Raw genomic sequence first — 20,998 nt, 5'->3', positions numbered from 1 at the left:
ACTACTTCTGGCTACTAGAAAATGAAATGCTATCATTAAAAATGAGATATCCTCAAGCCTTATTTATTTATTATTTATTATTTGTTTATTTGAGACGGGGTCTCGCTCTGTTACCCAGGTTGGAGTGCAGTGGCGTGATCACAGCTCACTGCAACCTTGACCTCCCTTGGCTCAGGTGATCCTCCCACCTCAGCCTCCTGAGTAGCTGGAACTACAGGCACACTCCACCGTCTGGCTAATTTTTTTATTTTTAATTTTTGGTAGAGATGGAGTTTTGCCATGTTGCCCAGGCTGGTCTCCTGGGCTCAAGTGATCCGTCTGCCTCTGCCTCCCAAAGTGCTGGGATTACAGGCATGAGCTACCACACCAGGCCTTCTTTTTGTCTTTTTTAAAGCACCTGATGGAAGTCTGTGATTTAAGGACTGTCTTTAAGGAATGTGTTTAGGAGATGGAAATAATGTGTATGAGGATAAATAGTGAACAAAAAAGTACTCCAGTGAAGGACTTGGAGGACACATGGAAGGTCAGGGACAACAGTGGCATGTAAAAGGCCCTGAGGTTTGTAAGTCTCAAATTTCTCTTCTTCATATAGGCATATAAAAGTATTTTTATTTTTAGATGTCCTATTTAAAAAATAGCCATTTTGTCAGCTTTTGTCATAAATAAAAGCCCACGTACAGTGATTAATTGGCTTATTTATTCAAAAATTGAGCACTTCCTATGTGCTAGGTACTATGCTTGTTGCTGGGGATACAGCACTGAACATGGTTCTTGTCCTCTTGGAGGTTAAAGTTTTAGGAAGGAGATAGACAACAAGTAAATAAATTGAACAACTGTAAGTGCAATTCACAGAGAGGTAGGTGATATGAGGGAAAAGAACGGACTCTTCTGCTGGAAAAATCACTGGATTTGGTGGCCAAGGACTGAGACAGTTAAACCAAGAGCTGAGAGTTGAGAAGGTGCTTGTCTCACGGAGAGTGAGATGGAGGGCGCTTCAGACAGACAGAGGGGATGTGCAGAGACCCTGGTGTCAACTTTGACCTCCTGTGGGTTCCTTTCCATTCCAAATGTAGTAATGTATCCCAGTTCATACCAAAAAACAACAAGGAAGGTGGTCACCATGGATTATACAAGCTGGAAAAAATAACCGTTTTGCTACTATTAGGCTTTTTCTTCTAAATTTCATTTTCTTTGTCTTACGTTGCCTGATTGTGAATCAACCGAGAATCAGTAAGCTCTCACTAACTTCAAAGCCATGTGTATACATAGGTATTAGGTTGGTACAAAAGTAATTGGAGTTTTTGCCTTTGAAAGTAATGGCAAAACAGGCCCGGTGCGGTGGTTCACGCCTATAATCCCAGCACTTTGGGAGGCCAAGGTGGGCAGATCACCTGAGGTTGGGAGTTTGAGACCAGCCTGACCAATATGTTGAAACCCTGTGTCTACTAAAAATACAAAAATTAGTCAGACATGGTGGCAGGAGCCTGTAATCCCAGCTACTCGGGAGGCTGAGGCAGGAGAATGGCTTGAACCCAGGAGGCGGAAGTTGCAGTGAGCCGAGATTGCACCACTGTATTCCAGCCTGGGCGACAGAGTGAGACTCTGTCTCAAAAAAAAAAAAAAAAAAAAAAAGTAATGGCAAAATCGCAATTACTTTTGCACCAACCTAATAGTGTATATGTAGCCGTTTTAATTTCTAAGAAGTAACAGAAGGCAGCTGTAGATGTTTTAGACTTTTAAAATGACAGCATAAAATGACCTTTCATTTTGTTAAGATTTTTGGCTTTGTTCTTCTTTTATTGCCTTAATTGAATTACCAACTTTACATCTGATAATCACATGCAATTTATTTTATTTTTAATGTTTATAATCCTGTTGCATGTAAGGCCACATATATCACTTGACTCTTATTTTGTGACTATACTTTTGGAAGAAGTGACTTAAGTTTTTGTAATTTTTTTTCTATCTAACTAGAGTAGTAGTCTTTTTGGTTAGTGAATTGATATTATTAAAAGATAACCGTTTAGGAAAAGCTAACAAACAATGCTACCCTTATTTATTATTGCACATGACACATTTAAAAATGGCAACAATTTGTTATTTAAAAATTGGGCTAAGCTGGTATTTAACTTGTAAATGCTAATGGATGAGAATAAAGACCTGAAACTCAAGACTGATTTATGAAAACAAAAACAAGTATTCTTTAGTAAATATTCTTTAGTAACATTTAAAATATCTGATTAATAGATTTGATTCTGAATTTATAGTTCTAGCAGTGTAATCTTTGGCTGTTTTTCCTGAAGGTGTCGGTAAAGACTAATGATGATAAACTGTTGCCTTTTTGTTTTGGAGTATGAGTGCATAAAAAGAGTGTTTAAAAAACAAACACAACACTTTGGAACCTAAAAGCCAGGACTGCTAAATACTTAGCCAGGCTGAGTGCCTTACTTTACCAGTTCTCTGCTGAGCATGTGCTGCTCCCCAGATCCCCAGGAGACCTAGAGCTCAGTGTCAGCACAGGCCCGTCCGGGTCGTCACTGATTCTTATAGGCACTGACTGCTGAAATGCACTGTGTGGTGTTCTCCCCAACATTTATAAGTGTTTTAGGCTTTATTTTATGACCAAAACATTTTAATAATGTTTATCAAACATTTTTATTCCCATTATTTTTCTTGCACATTTGATAAATTTATTTTGATAGGTTTTAAAAAGGAGATACTTTAAAATTTTCCTACTTGCAGTTAATTTTTAGCCTATCTATTTATATATGTTATGTAAATAGAATCATTTGAAGGGCTAGTTTGTGACAGTGGCACATAGACCTTGCTTGAAGAATTTAAAGAGATCTTTTAATGGGTTTTTTTTTTTTTTCAGCACAGAATGCTAATAATATGAATAATTACTCCTGATTTGTTAATCTGTGTATTCTTATATTCAGCCCTTCGTTTTACAAAAACAATGGGTTGCTTTTTAAAAACTCCTTAGTAAGTGCTTTACTGATAATCAGAAGGCATTTTCCTGTGGAAACAGTATTACAGAGTTTAGTTCAAGCCCAACCTAAAAAGTACAATTTAATCAACCACATATAAATTATAGTGATAGTATTGTTTCAGTTATGACCCGTTAGCATTCTGACATTCTTTCTGTGGTACAAGATATTCCAGATTTCATCTTGGGATACTGTTTACTCCTTCTGATTCAGTTTAACATTTACTGAGCACCTGTGCTGTTCAAGGCTCTGGAAAGCTGAGATGTCCATGAAAAGCAATCTGGCAGGTCAGTCAGAGATGCACACAGCTAATGTGCACACAGGGCAGCCTGCAGTCAGTAAGTGCTATCACAAAATACAGGCAGGGAAAGGGGAAAACTCTGCAGGGAAATCAGGGGGGCAGAAGTGTGAGAACTGAGTTTAAAGGATAGGGATAGCTAAGTATATTAGTCTGTTTTCACGCTGCTAATAAAGACATACTTGAGACTGGGCAATTTACAAAAGAAAGAGGTTTAATGGACTCACAGTTCCATGTGGCTGAGGAGGGCTCACAATCATAGCAGAAGGTGAAAGGCACATCTCACATGGTGGCAGACAAGAGGAGAATGAGAGCCAAGTGAAAGGGGTTTCCCCTTATAAAACCATTAGATGTTATCAGACTTACTACCACAAGAACGATATGGGGGAAATTGCCCCCTTGATTCAGTTGTCTCCCACTGGGTCCCTCCCACAACACAAGGGAATTATGGGAACTACAATTCAAGATGAGATTTGGGTGGGAACACAGCCAAACCATATCACTTAGTAAAGACCCACAGGTGACTTGATATAAGGCAAGATTGGCAAGCTGTCAGTTGGTTCAGGGATAAATGAGACAAGCGGTAATGAGGGCTTTACCTAGGACAGTGGCAGTGGGAGGAGAGAATGTAAGAGAGATGAGAGACATTCTAGACCTGTTTGGACAAGATTTGGAGAATATTCAGAGCAGGATAGAAGAGGGAGGAGTTCAAGATGGCTTTGAAAATTTCAGCTTGGCTCTCTTTGGGTAAGAAGAATCCATTAACCTGTGATAAGGAACACTGAAGAAGGATCAACTTTAGGATAAAGTTGATGAATTTTGCTTTGGGCCCATTGCATTTAAAGTGCTTAGGTGAATCATCCATTTATCCATCCACCCACCCACCCAACCACCCACCCATGTTCCCATCCACCCACCCATGCACCCACCCATGCACCCATCCATCCATCCATCCATCCATCCATCCATCCATCCAACTAACCAACCATCTATCTGTTTATCCACCCACCCACTCATCCAACATTTACTGAGCACCCATTATTATGTGCCAGATACTTTGAGAGGTGCAGGAATATAGAAAGGCAGTTACAGACTGCTGACAGCAGATGTGTATATCGCTGATAACGATCTAGCATGTAAAATACTACAGAATAGTTTAGAAAAAGTGCTATGGTTGGCGCTTTGTTGAAATTGGAGGTGTAGAGCTTAGGGTAAAGTTAGAGCCAAATGCGCAGATTGGTGATTTATCTGAGGATGTTAGAGTGAATGGATCCCTAGCCTTGGACTCCTCTGTGGGAGAAGGGCTCATCTCAGAGTGAGTGGGGTACCTAGCAGTAAGTGCTCCCAGGCTCCAAAGTGGTAGCATGCCATTAGCTGCAAGAAAAAGGAACCTCTAGCCGGGCGTGGTGGCTCACGCCTATACTTCTAGCACTTTAGGAGGCCGAGGCGGGTGGATCACCTGAGGTCAGGAGTTGGAGACCAGCCTGGCCAACATGGTGAAACCCCGTCTCTACTAAAAATACAAAAATTAGTCAGGCGTGGTGGTGGGCATCTGTAATTCTAGCTACTCAGGAGGCTGAGGCAGGAGAATCACTTCAACCCGGGGGGCGGAGGTTGCAGTGAACTGAGATTGCGCCACTTCACTCCAGCCTGGGTGAAAGAGCAAGACTTTGTCCCCCAAAAATAAAGAAAAAAAAAAAAGGAAAAGAAACCTCTGTAATCAGACATTTTCTAGGTGTTATGAAGAGGAGAGTAAAGTGAATAAATGGATGGAAGGTGCTAGCCTGTGAGGTTCAGGACTGGGGACTTGGACTTCTCTTCTGCTGCCAGCTAATTTCTATCTAGGAGGCCTCTGTCAGCTTCCTTAATGAGAGCCTCACAAATATGTTTTCCATATTTAATTATAGTTTAACATAGAAAAAAACAAAAATCATTGGCAACATATTAATGTTATTAAAAATTTCTGAGTATTCCAACTTCACCTTTGTTTTAATATTGAAAATGTTCAAGTTTAGTTCAGCATCAGCGTTATTCTTGTTTAAAAAATTCTTTCATTTGGAAAATTGCAGACAGCAACTAGTAACGCCCTCTCTGGATATCACGTGGAAGACTTAGATGAGGGTAAGTGCCAAATGCTGTGTAACTTCTGGTAGCTGTGAATAAGGGCTTTGCTTTTATTAATTATTGGGAGAAAATTTACTGAGTTACAGTACATATAAGTGGAGATGTAGGAGAGAATATAAGATTTTAATTTTAAGAAGTAGGTGTAGATGAAAGCAATTTTCTCCCTGGCACCTTTTCATAGAATAATGGAGTAATGGAGGTAGGAGGTAACTTCAGAGGTCATTTAGTTTATTTTCTTGCCTCCATGTAGGACTAAATTTAAACATCATTCTTAACAATCTAGAGAGGGAAGACTTTTCTTCTCTCTCTGTCCTAAGCTAGTACAGTTATTACTTTTTGGAAGTTTTGATCTGTGAGCTGAGTTGTTCCTGCCCTAATGAAACTCTGTGATCTCCTCTCCTCTCACCAGAGGAAAGGGAAAAGAAGAACATTCATTGAGTGCCTGCTGAATGCTGTGTACTATGGGCATTGGCTTTCACAAAACATGTACTGACTTCTTAGAGTCCTTCATCTTTTTGACAGGTGATGAAACTGACATTAAGGTTTATGAGTTGCCCTAAAGTCACACAGCTAGTATAGAGATGAAGCACAGCTTTAAACTCAACCTGGCTGAATATCTTTCTTTTCCTTTTCTGGGGGGCATAGTGACTTGTGAGGGAGTAGAAAATGGCTATAAGTTCCTTGAAACTTGTTGCTGCTCAACCTCTATAAAGTTCTAGCCTTTTTTTCTCATTATCCTTATTTTCCCTGGTTTATTTGGAAACTCCTATCCAAACAAATCAAAGCTCATTGTATTCACAAGTAAGTAAATACTGTGTTTTTAGCTCCTATCTCAGAATTAAACTTTTTGAACTTTATTTCAATTTTAAAAAAGGATTATATTCTACAGTGACGTGTCAGACAAATCTTAAGGAACATGGATGATAATGTGATAACATGGAACTTCTTCTCACTGTGCAGTAGTGGAATTTGTTATGTAAGCTTTCCTTCCAGGATACAATGATTTTTTTCATCCCTGAAGGAATTCCTGATAGACAAACATCCCATGCCTAAGAAATGACAAGTATGCCAGCCACCCGCCTTGTGTTGTTAGGGAAGAGATTGCACTGGAAACCTGTCCACCAGTTGCTAGGACAGAGTCAGAGTCACCAGCTTGATTTTAACTAACTGCTGGGAAACTGCCTCTTCAGTGATTCCTATGTTTTATGTAGTTGATTGGTAGATTACTTTTTGGTAGAGGCAAGTATGTCATGTTCTTTTTTACATCATATGGGATGATGTATGTGGAGGGATTGTAGTATTTCTTACACATTAAAATATCAGAATTACTGGCTAGCCTCAAATGATAAGACTATATCCTAATTACTCCCTAGGGTCTTGTAATGGTTGGCATTTCCGCCCACCACCTAGGGGAATCACAAGCAGCGAGGAATATACTTTGTGTAAAAGGTAATGTGAATTTTTTTGTTTTTAAACAATGACATGTCTTGTTGAAAGGACAGATAATTTTCCTTATCTAATGGAGTAAAATGGTTTATTTTCAATTTGAAACAGAAGCCATAAAGGTCATTATCATTAAGTAATACAAGTCAAAACCATATTGATGAGTTGTCTTCCTTTAATTCTAAACAGCAATGATCTAAATGCAGGTTGTTAAGACTGTTCAGTAGTCTTTTATTTTTTATCTATTTATTTTTTTTGAGATGGAGTCTCGCCCTTTTGCCCAGGCTAGAATGCAGTGGCACAATCTCGGCTCACGGCAACCTCTGCCTCCCGGCTTTAAGTGATTCTCCTGCCTCAGCCTCCTGAGTAGCTGGGATTACAGGCATGTGCCACCACACTGGCTAATTTTTTGTATGTTTAGTAGAGACAGGGTTTCACTATGTTGGCCAGGCTGGTCTTGAACTCCTGATCTTGTGATGTGCCCACTTTGGCCTCCCAAAGTGCTGGGATTACAGGCGTGAGCCACTGTGCCCGGCCTCAGTAGTCTTTTATAATACCAGTTGTATTATTATGGCTGAACTTAATTTCTGTCCTTTTGTTTTTCTTTTCTTTTTTTTTTTTTTGAGACAGAGTCTCACTCTGTTGCCCAGTTGGGAGTGCAGTGGCTTGATCACAGCTCACCGCAATCTCTGCCTCCCAGGCTCAAATGATCCTCTCACCTCAGCCTCCCAAGTAGCTGGGACTACAGGCGTGTGCCACCAAGCCTGGCTGATTTTTGTATTTTTTTTATAGAGATGGGGTTTCACCATGTTGCTCAGGCTGGTTTTGAACTCCTGAGCTCAAGCAATCCTCCTGCCTTGGCCTCCCAAAATGCTGGGATTACAGATGTGAGCCACCACACCTGGCCATGGCCATTTGTTAATGTGAAATTTACTTAGGTTGTGGTGATTGAAGTTGACAATACTTTATGTAAAAAGTAGAGCATAAAATAGATAAAGAAATGTTAAATTGTTTTAACCTTTCTGAAAAATATTATCTTCATGTAAATGTAGAATTTATGAATAATTCATAATGAAGGGCTAACCTTTCAAAATTTAATAACTATTAATGTGGAAGGTATGATTAAAGTTACAGTTAAAATGGTAAACTCTTCGGTTCTTTTTGTAAGAACTTGTAACTAGTGGGATTTTTAGATATAAATTCTCACCACCTCTTTAGATTGCTTTTGATAGCGAAGGAAATTTGCTACATGGTTTTGATTATTGAATAGTCAGGAAACTAATGTGTAAGTATTGAAAATCCTAGTGGTGTTATGTTGTAGAAGAGACAGAACACAATCCTATGAAAAGGAAATATGAGAAGATTTGAAGTACAGATAAGAATATAACACTTTCACTTTTTAGGGAAATAATTTAAAGCCAAGCAATAGAAAGACAAAGATTTGGCCCATTAAGACATATTGAAAAGAAACATAAAATGATTTTAAATGTGTCTTCAGAAGTGTAAGAGAATTTAATAAATAGTATAATTTTAAGTTCAAGTACTTTGTTGTACCATCAGGAAAAGTTTTAAATATACTCATTTTTTCAAATACGGTGAACCATTTGAAAATTCATATTGTGCTGTGGTTCATTTCTTATTTCTTACTATCCATATTTTTTCCAATTGAAAAATGGTCTGTAATATAACATCTCTCTTTTGCTATTTATAGTTTTATATTATATTTACATTTAATTATGTATTTTTTTTTATTTTTGAGACAGAGTTTTGCTCTTGTTGCCCAGGCTGGAGTGCAATGGCATGATCTCGGCTTACTGCAACCTCCGCCTCCCAGGTTCAAGCGATTCTCCTGCCTCAGCCTCCCAAGTAGCTGGGATTATAGGCATGTGCCACCACCCCGGCTAATTTTGTATTTTTAGTAGAGACAGGGTTTCTGCATGTTGGTCAGGCTGGTCTTGAACTCCCGACCTCAGGTGATGCGCCTGCCCTGGCCTCCCAAAGTGCTGGGATTACAGGCGTGAGCCACTATGCCCGGCCATTTAATTATATTTCTAGTTTAATTTTCATTTTTTCTCAGAAGATCTTTTATCAATGTTTTTATTATTTTTATTTAAAAACTGGCTTTGCCTATAATTTTGCAGGGTATTTAAAACTTTTTTAAAAAGTTAATGCCATCTCAAAAAAAAAAAAAAAAAAAGTTAATGATCAGGGCCGGGCATGGTGACTCATGCCTGTAATCCCAGCTCTTTGGGAGGCCAAGGCAGGTGGATCACTTGAGGTCAGGAGTTCGAGACCAGCCTGGCCAACATGCAACCCCATCTCTACTAAAAATACAAAAACTAACTGGGCATTGTGGTGGCGGGCACCTGTAATCCCAGCTACTCTGAAGGCTGAGGCGGGAGCATCCCTTGAACCCGGGAGGCAGAGGCTGCAGTGAGCCGAGATCGTGCCACTGCACTCTAGCCTGGGCAACAGAGCAAGACTCTATCTTAAAAAAAAAAAAAATTACCAAAGTATTTTATTTTTATCTGTTTTTGGTCACTGAATTGTCAGTTGAATTTTCCGAGTTGTAAACGTTGAGAAGTCATTGACTCTCTATCCTTTAAAATGAACATTTATAATTTATTCCCTTGAATTTAACATGACTGTTGAATAAAGTTGTGACTCTGTAATATAAAACTTTGATTCTAAATTTATTTAAAGCTTCAAGCAAGTTAATATATTTTCACTGAAATATAGGTAATAGTAATGTAGAAAAGAGTAAAATCACTATGTTTAAAGGTGAAAAGTAAAAGCCTTAAAATGGTAATTAGTCATATGTTAACTGTTTTTTCAGAATGAAATTCCCATATATAGAAAATTTTTTTAAGGTCCTTATCATTTTGGGAAGTAGGGTATACCTGTGTGTGAGCAGCAAATCCACTTGATGTCAGTATTGCTTAAAAAAATCCTACTCTGGCTGGGCGTGGTGGCTCACGCCTATAATCCCAGCACTTTGGGAGGCCGAGGCGGGTGGATCACGAAGTCAGGAGTTCAAGACCAGCCTGGCCAAGATGATGAAACCCCGTCTCTACTAAAAATACAAAAACTAGCCAGGCGTGGTGGCGGGCGCCTGTAATCCCAGCTACCCGGGAGGCTGAGGCAGAGAATTGCTTGAAACCGGGAGGCAGAGGTTGCAGTGAGTCGAGATTACGCCACTGCACTCCAGCCTGGGCAACGCAGCGAGACTCCGTCTCAAAAACAAAAAACAAAAAACAAAAAAACAAAAACAAAACCCAGTTACACTAAGAGGAATTGTCTAGTAAGAGTCCTTATATGACCAAGGAAGCTACTTTTCAGTGCCTCTTTTGGAGGGCCGACGTGAATACCTATGCCTTAGGATCCCCTAATTCCAGAGAAAGTCAGTGAATAATATGGGGAGCTGATGTTTTGGTTAACTGTTGTAAATGTTCTCTAAACCTCTTCTCCCTCCTTTGTACAAGGCAGTACGATAAATATGGCCTTTCAGCACATGAAGTTTTGTTTTTATTGAAGAATCAGAGGGCAAATGCTGGGAGTTTATTTTTAAATGGTTCAACAAAGTATATGATAAAACAGTCTTTCCTATTCTACTTAGATTTTTAGAGCAAGGAATCTGTAGGTATGGTGCCCAGTGTACTTCAGCACATTCCCAGGAAGAACTAGCAGAATGGCAGAAAAGATATGCTTCACGGCTGATAAAATTGAAACAGCAAAATGAGAATAAACAGCTCTCAGGCAGTTACATGGAAACCTTGATAGAAAAGTGGATGAATTCATTGTCTCCTGAGAAAGTGGTGAGGAAAATAAGCTACATTATTTTTTGTTTGTCTTAAACAATGAACTTGAGTCTTGACTTTATTGTGTGCTCTATTTTGGTTTATTTCCTTATCTTCTTTGCAAAGAACTTGATTCTGATAGAATGATGTTTTTAGTAGCTATAGTAGACCCATTTGTTAAAATGAAGAGCAGAACTAAACCACTTGTTTGGAGATTTGCCTGTACTGTTTTAATTACCTTCATTCAGGCAGTTTTTGAGTGCCATTTTTGTGGTGGTGGTTAATTTTCTTTTCTCTCTTATTTTAGCTTTACTATATTTTGTTCTTGTCAAAATTACTGAAAATGAAGGTATAAAATACTTTGCTCTGTAAACAGTTCCATCATCATCTTAACTGTTGACATTTATTTTCCATGCTAAAAGATTTTGTTTGTGCCCTTAGCAATAAAAACATAACATAAATTGCTGTCTGTTTTCAGCTTAGTGAATGTATAGAAGGAGTAAAGGTAGAGCACAATCCTGACCTGTCAGTTACTGTCAGCACCAAAAAATCCCACCAGACATGGACCTTTGCTCTCACTTGTAAGGTATGAATTTTATGCTAGTTAAAGCATAAAAGTTGTGTTTAATTTTCTGAACTTTTTTTTGACCTTTGAATCTCTGTGTTAAAGAATATTGAAAATATTTTAATCTAAGTACATTATATATAGGTTCTATATTGTACTAAAGTATATTTCTGTACTTTGATCATTAAAAGTACAATTTTAAAAATACTTTTAGATGAGATCTTTGTAGATATTTAGGGTGCTTTCATATTTATTTATTTGGTAAAGAGACCTTTGACATATTGTCTTCTAAACTTGGGACATAGGATGGGGTTCATGGCTTGTAATTAACTACTTAAAAATTGTTTATTCTAGTAGTTCTAAGATTTTTAAACCATAACAACTTGTTTTTATATTTGATATGATGAAGTCACAAATTCTGTGATAATGGGTTTTTAACATGGGGCATTTTCTGCAGTGCTTCCCATCTTAAATTATAGTAGTCAAAGTTTAAGATCGAAGCAAAGTAAAAAGTTTCTGTGAGTATGCTCAGTGGAAAAGTTTTTGTCTTTTTCGTGGCATTTCTTCCACTGTACTTTCTGTATCTGGAGATGAAAAATCTAAGAACAGTTAGCTTCAGCCTTGAACCCAATCCAGTGCTTTCAGAGGTAACTGCCCTCTTACGAAGGCTTCCTACTTGAGGCTACATGAAACTTTTGTAGGTGAAGAGTATGGAAAGTTTGAAGGTTGATGGTTATATAGGGTGATAGCTTTTGCCACAGTGAAAAATGAACATGTCACAGGAAGAGAAGGGAGACTAGCGATATAGCATAAATAAATAATTTTAACAACTGATTTTAAAAAACCATTTTGATTTTTTTCTTAAATGGCCATAGTATCTTAGAAGCTTGGGGAAGTAAAAGTCCCTTATGGAAATATTTTCATTGAAGAGCCCAATTACAATTGGATTTTTCACCCCCTTGTACTCAATGAATTATTTTAACTTCCTTGTAGCCTGCAAGAATGCTGTATCGTGTAGCATTGCTTTATGATGCTCATCGTCCTCATTTTAGTATCATTGCAATATCTGCCGGAGATAGTACTACCCAGGTATCACAAGAAGTCCCAGAAAACTGTCAAGAATGGATAGGAGGAAAGATGGCCCAAAATGGATTAGATCATTACGTGTATAAAGTCGGGATAGCATTTAACACAGAAATATTTGGAACTTTTCGCCAAACCATAGTTTTCGACTTTGGATTGGAACCAGTACTCATGCAAAGAGTAATGATTGATGCAGCTTCTACAGAAGGTAATATTTAGACTTTTTTCCCCTGATACAATGTGTTAAAAAGCAACATTCAAAGATATGTATTGGCCCTTGAATATATTCCATGGATAGGAAGAGAATAATAATAAAGAAAAAAATCCCAACTTAATTGACTCATTTACTGTGTAAGGGGCTTATAATGATTCACACTGTGCCCTGATTTCTTCATAGAGCCACCAGGTAAAGCTTGAACTTTGAGGTTCCCCAAACTTGTATGAGTAGATGATCAGACCTGTTTTGGTCTACCAGTTTCATTTCACAGTAAGATGGTTTTAGCACAGTAATATCTTTCAATATTAGTTTGGGTAGAATATCATTTTAATGGTAATTGTGTATATACCTACAATGTTTATTTTCATGTCCTATTGACTAGTTAACTTTGCTGATGTTAGTACATTGTTTCTGAATGAAAAGTCTTGAGTATAATAAGCCTTCATAAATCATTTTGTGCATCCACTAGTGTTAAGGAGGCCAAGGGTGCCTTTAATAAAATCTGTTCTTTGTTTTTGGGAAGAGGTCCCTGGTTTCAACATGTAAGCATGACATAAGGAATTACTTTGTACATTGTCAATTTATTGCCTATATCTAAATTTTATGCCAAGATCCAACAGGACAAAGAAAGGACATGTTAGCCCACATTTCCTTTGCTCTTGGTTGGATTTATAGGTGTTCTATTCTATTTAACAAAAACTTTTTATTTAACAAACACTTCAAAAAGCAGAGCTGTATGAAACTTGCTTTTGTATTGACTGTAACTAACCATATTGTGGAGGACGTTTTTTACTATGTACCATAATGTCCCATTCATGAGAACCTAGAAGTAGTTTTTCTCATTAGTGAATGCTAGAATTTTATTTTTTTTCACATAGTGAAAAGGTGAAATTGGTCTGTCTTCCTCTTTACTTTAGCTGCTAGTAAGGTTGAAACAACGATGGTGCCCAAATTTAACAGTTAGGTGACATCTTCTTCTATGTGTGCTAAGATTACCCAGACTTCACTTTACCCTTATTTCCCACTGACTTTGATCCCTTTTACTTGTTTTTATTCTGTAGTATGTATTTTTGTCATCTTTTCAGTACTCTTTGGAATCAGAATAAATTAATTTCCATAGCTAAATAGATATGGTAGTTGATAAAATAAAAATAAAGTATTTGGCTTATATATATTAGCATAGTATTTGGCAAATTCTTTCTGCAGAGGGCCAGACAGTTAATATTTTAGGTGTTGCAGGGCAGGTGATCTCTGTTGCAACTACTTAGCTCTGCGTTGTAATGAGAAAGCAGCCATAGACAATGCATAAGCAAATGGGTGTGACTGTGTTCCAATAAAACTTTATTTTCAAAAACAATGGCTGCATTTGACTTTGGTGTTGTAGTTTGCCTACCCCTGAACTAGTAAGTTGCTTTAGAGACCAGACCTTGAGAACCACTAAGCAGCATCCTTTTTAAATCATAAAGAGATTTAAGTCATAAAGAGAGAACAACATACATTTCCTACTCTCAAATATAACTGTAAAGGATGTTCTTGGCTTACATGTGGGTTGTATTTTAGAAATTTGCTTGTAGGTTAGTGGCTTATAACTCAGACTCCTTTACCCATAGAAATGTTTGTAAGTGCTGTCAAGAATTCTTATTAGTTAATAAAATATTTAATTAATAATATAAAATGTTAAATGTCTGCAGTAAAATGTAAAAGAATGATAGTATTAAAACATGATAATTAGAAAAGGTGGTGATGAAAAGGAGCTCAGGGTACTTTCATAGGCTTGAGAAGAGTAAAAGTACTTTGACTACTTCTGCCTCAGATATGTGTTACTTTTCTTGTTGGAGAAGAGCAGTAGACAAAAATCAGAGTCAAATAGAATAGGATTTGAATCCTGATTTTCGACTTATTGCCTTTGTGAGCCTGGGCAGAGTACTTAACTTCTCTGGGCTTCACGGGGAAACATCTGTAAAATGGGGCTAGTAATATCTGTCATAGATCATTGTGAGAACCTGAAGCCTCGTACGACATCAGGCTCACAGTAGACATTTAGTTAATAGTAGCTATTATGTTTATAATTAGCCTTGATTAGGATAATTTCTGGCTTATACACAAAAGGAGGAAAGTAGGAAAAGAGAAGAGTTGGGTTTTTTTTTTGTTTCTTTATTTTGTTTTTGTTTTTTAAAATGAGGACTTGGACTAGGGTGCAAGCAGAGGACTTAAAAAGCAGAGAGCCCTTGAGGCCACGGTGCCTGCAGATGTTGGCAAGAGAACACATTGTAGGAGTTGAAAGCGTAGTTTTCCAAGATGATTGATGTTTTGAGCCTGGTAGCTGGAAGAAACAAAGAATCTCCTTTCTGATATTTCTAACATATTAGTTTGAAAATTAAGTTTTACATTTCGTTCAGATGTGGTAGAGAGGATTTATATAGACAAGGATATCCTCCTCTTTTTTTATAATACCATATCCTTTTTTAAGTGACTTCTTTGTAGTTTGATGTCTTTGCCTTTTTTCCTTTAAGATTTTACTTTTAAGTAGTTATGTGATAGAAAATAATTGAAAAAACTTAAGCATTTTCTTGGACTAATTTGGAAACATTAAAATGATTTCACATAGTGAAATTTGTTTAAAGACAAAGGAGAAATAACAAACAGTATGAAATCTACAAAATGCATTTTCTTATGTAAGATTTTGAAGGTTGGGGAAAGGAAAACTTAGATCTAGGTTTTAGGCAAGCTAGATGATATTGGGCTAACTTTTTTTGGTCATCAGCATAATGACTTATGCTAATTTTTAGCTCTTTGATAACTTCCCCACCCTTAAAATTGATGTCATTGAATATCTTACCATTTTGTTAACTCTTGAAATTTTTATTGCATGACTACATTTGTTTCATTGTGATTATGTGGAGAGTCCTAACAGAATTGTAAAGAAATAAAAGCAGAATATAAGTAGTGTAATATTTGTTTCTTGCTTTTATCTCAGTACTATTACAGTTAGTGTTTTTGATTATCACGGGAGAGTCCATGTCAGCAGAAAATATGTTTATGGGCAAACAATTTGTTTATGTGAAATTACAATTTTATAAAATGTTCTGAGACAATAAAAATGTAAAATGGCAGTGTCCTATTTTGTATCTTTTCCTGGAATACTTGTGTGGACAACATTCAGAGACATTGAGAGCAAGATAACTACTTTGTTAAATTGGTGACAATCTGACAGCCTGGCTAATTTGATCTTCAGCCTCAGCCAGTTCATCATTGGATCTTCCTTGGCCTGGAATTAGGAGAAAAGTGTCATTCCAGGTATAAGTTGGCCAAATGCAATTGGGAATTGAATTAGGTCTGGGATCTGTCATATTTCCATATGGTTTTGAAAATATTATAAATTATAATATAATTTGGTTTTTGCATATACAAGGAAACTTAGTGATTCTGTGAAACTGGAATTTGAATGGGAAATATCTCTATTTATTTATTTATTTAGAGACAGAGTCTTGCTCTGTTGCCCAGGCTGGAGTGCAGTGGTGTGATTATAGCTCACTGCAGCCTTGAACTCCTAGGCTCAAGTGATCTTCCCACCTCAGCCTCCTAAGCAGTTGAGACTATCAGTGCACACCACCATGCCTGGCTAATTAAAAAAGTTAATTAAAAAAGTCTTTTTTTGTAGAGACAAGGTCTCTCTGTGTTGCTCAGGCTGGTCTCGAAGTCCTAGGCTCAAGCGATCCTTCTACCTCAGCCTCCCAGAGTGCTGAGATTATAGGCATGAGCCACCATGCCCGGCCAGTATGTTCTTTTTTTTAGAGATTACTCCTTCTCAGTGGGAAATATTTATTGCATATTCCACTTGATTGGGTGGTCATTGTTTTTAAGCAAGTTTTTGTCCTTAAATGAATGCTGGAACCGTATTTCTCTTGCATAAGTTTATAAATTTGGACCATGCTAGGCTATTAGCTTAGCATTTTCTAAATTATGTTCCACTAAAATTAATAATAACACTGAAGGTGTAGAATGCCATGTACAAATAAGTTTAGAAATGCAGCATGCATTATTTCCCTCTTAGAGAATCACAGTGTAGCTCAGTTAATCATTGGCTCTCAGTGTCTGTCAAACTGATATGTTCATGTAACTTAGTTATGTGTTACTCATTGAAACTTAAAATCAAGTTATATAGCAAATGTTTATATTTCTCTAGTTCATTGTTGAGTATTGAACTAAAAATCCTACTTTAGTTAATTCAAATTTGAATTGGAGGAAAATAAACATAGGTTTTGGGTTTCTTTTTTTTTTTTAAATATTACTGTCACTGTACCTAAAGCATCCAGACCTTTTCTATTTGTAGGCCATGAACAAATATTTTTTTTCTCTAGTCATTTTGGCAATCCTGAAAACTCTTTAGGAAATATGAATGACTTTAGTTTTGCTTTTTGTAGTTTTTTTTTTTCCCTTGTTGGGGAGATTCGGGTTCAGAAAAAGACACTATATACTAAAAAAGCTTTTGGACTAAGGATAGGCTTTTCAAAAATATGTGGCAAAGGCATCTGCAAAGGAAGGAAGCTAGTGAGTTATCCCCTGTTTAGAAAACAGACTGCATTCTTATGGTTTATACCACAACTTGATTAATGGAAAATTTTTGTTTGGCAAAATTGATTTGGAATTCTGTTTTGAATATCTGGAAGCAACATGCTGAAAATGAACTCTTGGAGTTAAATATGGAAACTTGATATCATTTATTTCTCTAGTTTGAGTCTAGCTATCTATGTTAACATTAGCATTAAAATTTAGTCTATCTTAGAAAGTATTCCCAACTACCAAAGTTGTTGGTAAGTTAAGAACATATTATATATCTACATACTGTTACATGATCAGAAAAGTAATAGAAAAATAGACTTAAATAGTTTGTCAATAAAAGAAACTGAATAGAAGTATGTAAAAAGCATGAGGTATTTCTTAATGCTCTTACTCTGCTGTTTTAACTTTTTGTTAGCCTCTTTCAGAGACAGAAATAGGGACAGTTAACATAGGCAAGCTGAGAGAGATTCACCTTGCTTCCATGTGGCAGTTTGGGTGAAAGAAAGGATATAGAAATGGATCACTGAAGCAGTAGTTTGGGATTACTGTGGGATTTTATTTTATTGTTAATTTGGGCAGTCAAGATTTGTAAAGCCACATAACAAAATATTTTCTAAGGAAGAGTGTGGTATCTGATTTTGGAATTAGGAAGCATTTCATCTCATTCTCTAAGTCCTAGATAAATATAGCAGGTTTTAATAAATTCCATATTTAACACCCATTTATTACCTGCCTCTTACATGTCAACCCTTGTGCTGGGTACTTAAAACACTCGATTTCCCCACCCCTTATTTTCTTCTTATCTACCTTCCAGGTCCTGTTAAAGGTATTTTTCAAGTCTGCTGTACTATATACTTCAAGACGAAACAAACCCACCCTTTGGGTGCTTTATTAGAATAGTAAAGATGTGGTTGAAATGCAAGCACTGCTATTCTCAGGGTCAGAAGGCCAAGGGAAGTTGGGAAATGTATCTTGTGTTAGAGTAGTTATTTCAACCTTGAATTCTATTTTTGATAGCGGAACTCCTTCAAAAGACTGTTATCTTCAAAAGATTAGGTGTATTCTAATTATCTTTAACTTATGGATTTCTATTAAAATCTGTTTATAGTTTTTGCCTAGCACATCTCAGGGTAACACATTCCATAGGTCTGTAATTTCTGTTAGGTTTGCTTTGAGATTTATTATTGTAAGAATTGGTTAATAAGTCACTGTTAAAGTTAAATTCCTAAATGGTTTTATGAATATTGATCCTAACCTGCTCACTTCTCATCTTTCTGTTTTTTTTGATACTGAGTCTTGCTTTGTCACCCAGGCTGGAATACAGTGGTGCAGTGTTGGCTCACTGCAACCTCCACCTCCTGGGTTCAAGCGATTCTCCTGCCTCAGCCTCCGGAGTAGCTGGGACTACAGGCACGAGCTATCATACCTGGCTATTTTTTTTTTGTATTTTTAGTAGAGATGGGGTTTCGCCATGTTGACCAGGCTGGTCTTGAACTTCTGACCTCAGGTGACCTGCCTTCCTTGGCCTCCCAAAATGCTGGGATTATAGGCATGAGCCACCGCGCCCGGCCACTTCTCAATTTTCCAGTGTTTTTCACTTTAGCCTAATCTAGGCTGAAGAAAACGCATGCCAAGGATGCACTGGCTCAGGCTGCCCTGAGTGCTGAGGTGTTAGCAGGTACGCATGTGCTGTAGGTGGAGATGACAAAGAGCCCCAGTAGGAGTCATGCCCAGTGTCCCCATAAGGGACCCACGTCCTTCTGCTATTTACGAGGTGACCTTTAAGCACTGTAAGTTAGGTGGGTCATTAAATCAATTTAGTAAGTTTCTTTGTACAAGTGAGAGGAATGGAGCTGGAAGTTTGACTCAAATTCAGATGAAGTAGGGAAAGAGAAATGGGTTTTGCATACCGTATCCTTAGTAGTAGTCACTGGCCATAGTTCATTTTTGACATCCGAGTTAAAGACTTAGATCAGTAGTTTGTAGGCTTTTTGTTGCTGGAATATGTGGATTTTTTTTTCAAGATTCTTTTTGCTCCCCTAGTTTTCCTTTCCCCTGCACTGTGTTTAAAGTCATTAAAAAAAGTAAATGGAATAAAATTTAGCATTGCTGGAGAATTGTTTTGAAATTACTGTGCTACCTGCTAAAGACACTTAACATTTAATTTTTAATTTTTATGGATACATAATAGTTGTATACATTTATGAAGTATGTGTGATATTTTGATACAAGCATTTAAGAGTTTCATAAAATCCAGGTGGGAATCAGGGTACTATATAGATAATGAGAAAAACAAATACTGCTATTGCTCATGCCTCTTTTCCCCAAAAGCCTGAATACTGTTAACCCAGAGTAGAAAAGCTTTCTGCATTTTGTTTGTATATTAGGTAGGTGAATCAAAAAGCATTTTCCAGGGAAAGCTCTGTCATTTTAGGTTTGTTCTTGTCTCAGCTACTTAAACATCAGTTAGGAATAACTAGTGACTTTTTAAAGTATATGAACATAATAGTAATCTAGGCATAGTCTGAATTAATTTTTTTAAAGTGAAATGTAAAATAAAATTATGAAATATAATCTCCCCACCACCAAAGAGTAGTTAGACCTCCTTTAAAAGCTACATACTAAATAGATTCCTTACTATTATGTAGAGTTTAGTATTTATTTATTTATTTATTTTTTGAGACAGAGTCTGGCTCTGTCGCCAGGCTGGAGTGCAGTGGCGCGATCTTGGCTCACTGCATCCTCTGCCTCTTGGGTTCAAGTGATTCTCCTGCCTCAGTCTCCTAAGTAGCTGGGATTACACGTGCATGCCACCATGCCCGGCTAAAATTTTTTTTTTTTTTTTTGAGGTGGAGTCTCACTCTGTCGCCCAGGCTGGAGTGCAGTGGCGCGATCTCCGCTCACTGCAAGCTCCGCCTTCCGGGTTCACGCCATTCTCCGGCCTCAGCCTCCCGAGTAGCTGGGACTACAGGCACCCGCCACCACGCCCAGCTAATTTTTTGTATTTTAGTAGAGACTGGGTTTCACCGTGTTGCTCAGGCTGGTCTTGAACTCCTGAGCTCAGACAATCCACCTGCCTCAGCCTCCCAAACTGCTAGGATTACAGGTTTGAGCCATTGTGCCCCGCAATTTTTGTATTTTCAGTAGGGACAGGATTTCTCCATGTTGGCTATGCTGTTCTGGAACTCCTGACCTCATGTGATCCTCCCGCTTCAGCTTCCTAAAGTACCAGGATTATAGGCGTGAGCCACCGTGCCTGGCTGTCAAAGTGATTTAGGAAGAAAATGTGGTTAGTGTACATTAGGAAACTTCTGCTTGTGAGGCTATTGCAAAAACAGACCATCAATCCAGAGTATTTTTTTTGAATGATAGTTAATTTTATCGTATATTTTTATTTTTTTTTTTAGAGACAGGGTCTCGCTATGTTGTTCAATCTAGTCTTGAACTCCTGACCTCAAGCGATCCTCCTGCCTTGACCTCCCAATGTGATGGGGTTACAGGTGGGAGCTACTGTGCGCAGCCCCAATCCAGAGTATTTTTTAAAGTGCAAGTTTTTAATAAGCAGACCATCTTTACATTTGATGGTTATAATGGTATTTGTGTTGTCCTTTGAGAAATAAAACTGGCATGTGAAAATGGCTTTTCAAGGAGCAAAGGTTAGAAATTATTAAGATTATTTGGATAAGCTATTTGCCACTATTGAGACATTAATCTTGGTGAATGACTAGGCTCATGTTTATAATATATATGTAACATTTAAATGTTGCCAAATCTCTCACTAAAAAAGACATGGCAATTGTGCATTATGTTGTCATTTCAAAGATAGTTTAGGATAATTTGTACTTTGGAGACTGATCTTTGTCTAACTTTTAATTATTTCTTCCTAAAATTTTAATCTGAGTTGTGAAACCGTTTTTC

At 37.4% G+C, this 20,998-nt stretch overlaps 1 protein-coding gene across 4 annotated transcripts in view; it reads left to right on the top strand.

The window, feature by feature from the left end:
* The window catches only part of HELZ (helicase with zinc finger), a 173,970-nt gene that overhangs the window by 44,460 nt on the left and 108,512 nt on the right, over positions 1-20,998 (top strand). For all 4 annotated transcript variants that reach the window (XM_055101690.2, XM_055101691.2, XM_034942757.3 and 1 more), the window contains 5 exons: positions 5,358-5,409; positions 6,786-6,861; positions 10,472-10,670; positions 11,131-11,238; positions 12,211-12,508. In XM_055101690.2, the coding sequence (XP_054957665.1) occupies positions 5,358-5,409; positions 6,786-6,861; positions 10,472-10,670; positions 11,131-11,238; positions 12,211-12,508 (733 nt within the window). The remainder of the gene's footprint in view (positions 1-5,357; positions 5,410-6,785; positions 6,862-10,471; positions 10,671-11,130; positions 11,239-12,210; positions 12,509-20,998) is intronic.

The sequence above is a fragment of the Pan paniscus genome, chromosome 19 (assembly GCF_029289425.2).
Source record: "Pan paniscus chromosome 19, NHGRI_mPanPan1-v2.0_pri, whole genome shotgun sequence".
Taxonomy (NCBI): domain Eukaryota; kingdom Metazoa; phylum Chordata; class Mammalia; order Primates; family Hominidae; genus Pan; species Pan paniscus.
The sequence above is the reverse complement of the archived record's forward strand: the minus strand, read 5'-3'. Positions and strand labels throughout refer to the sequence as shown.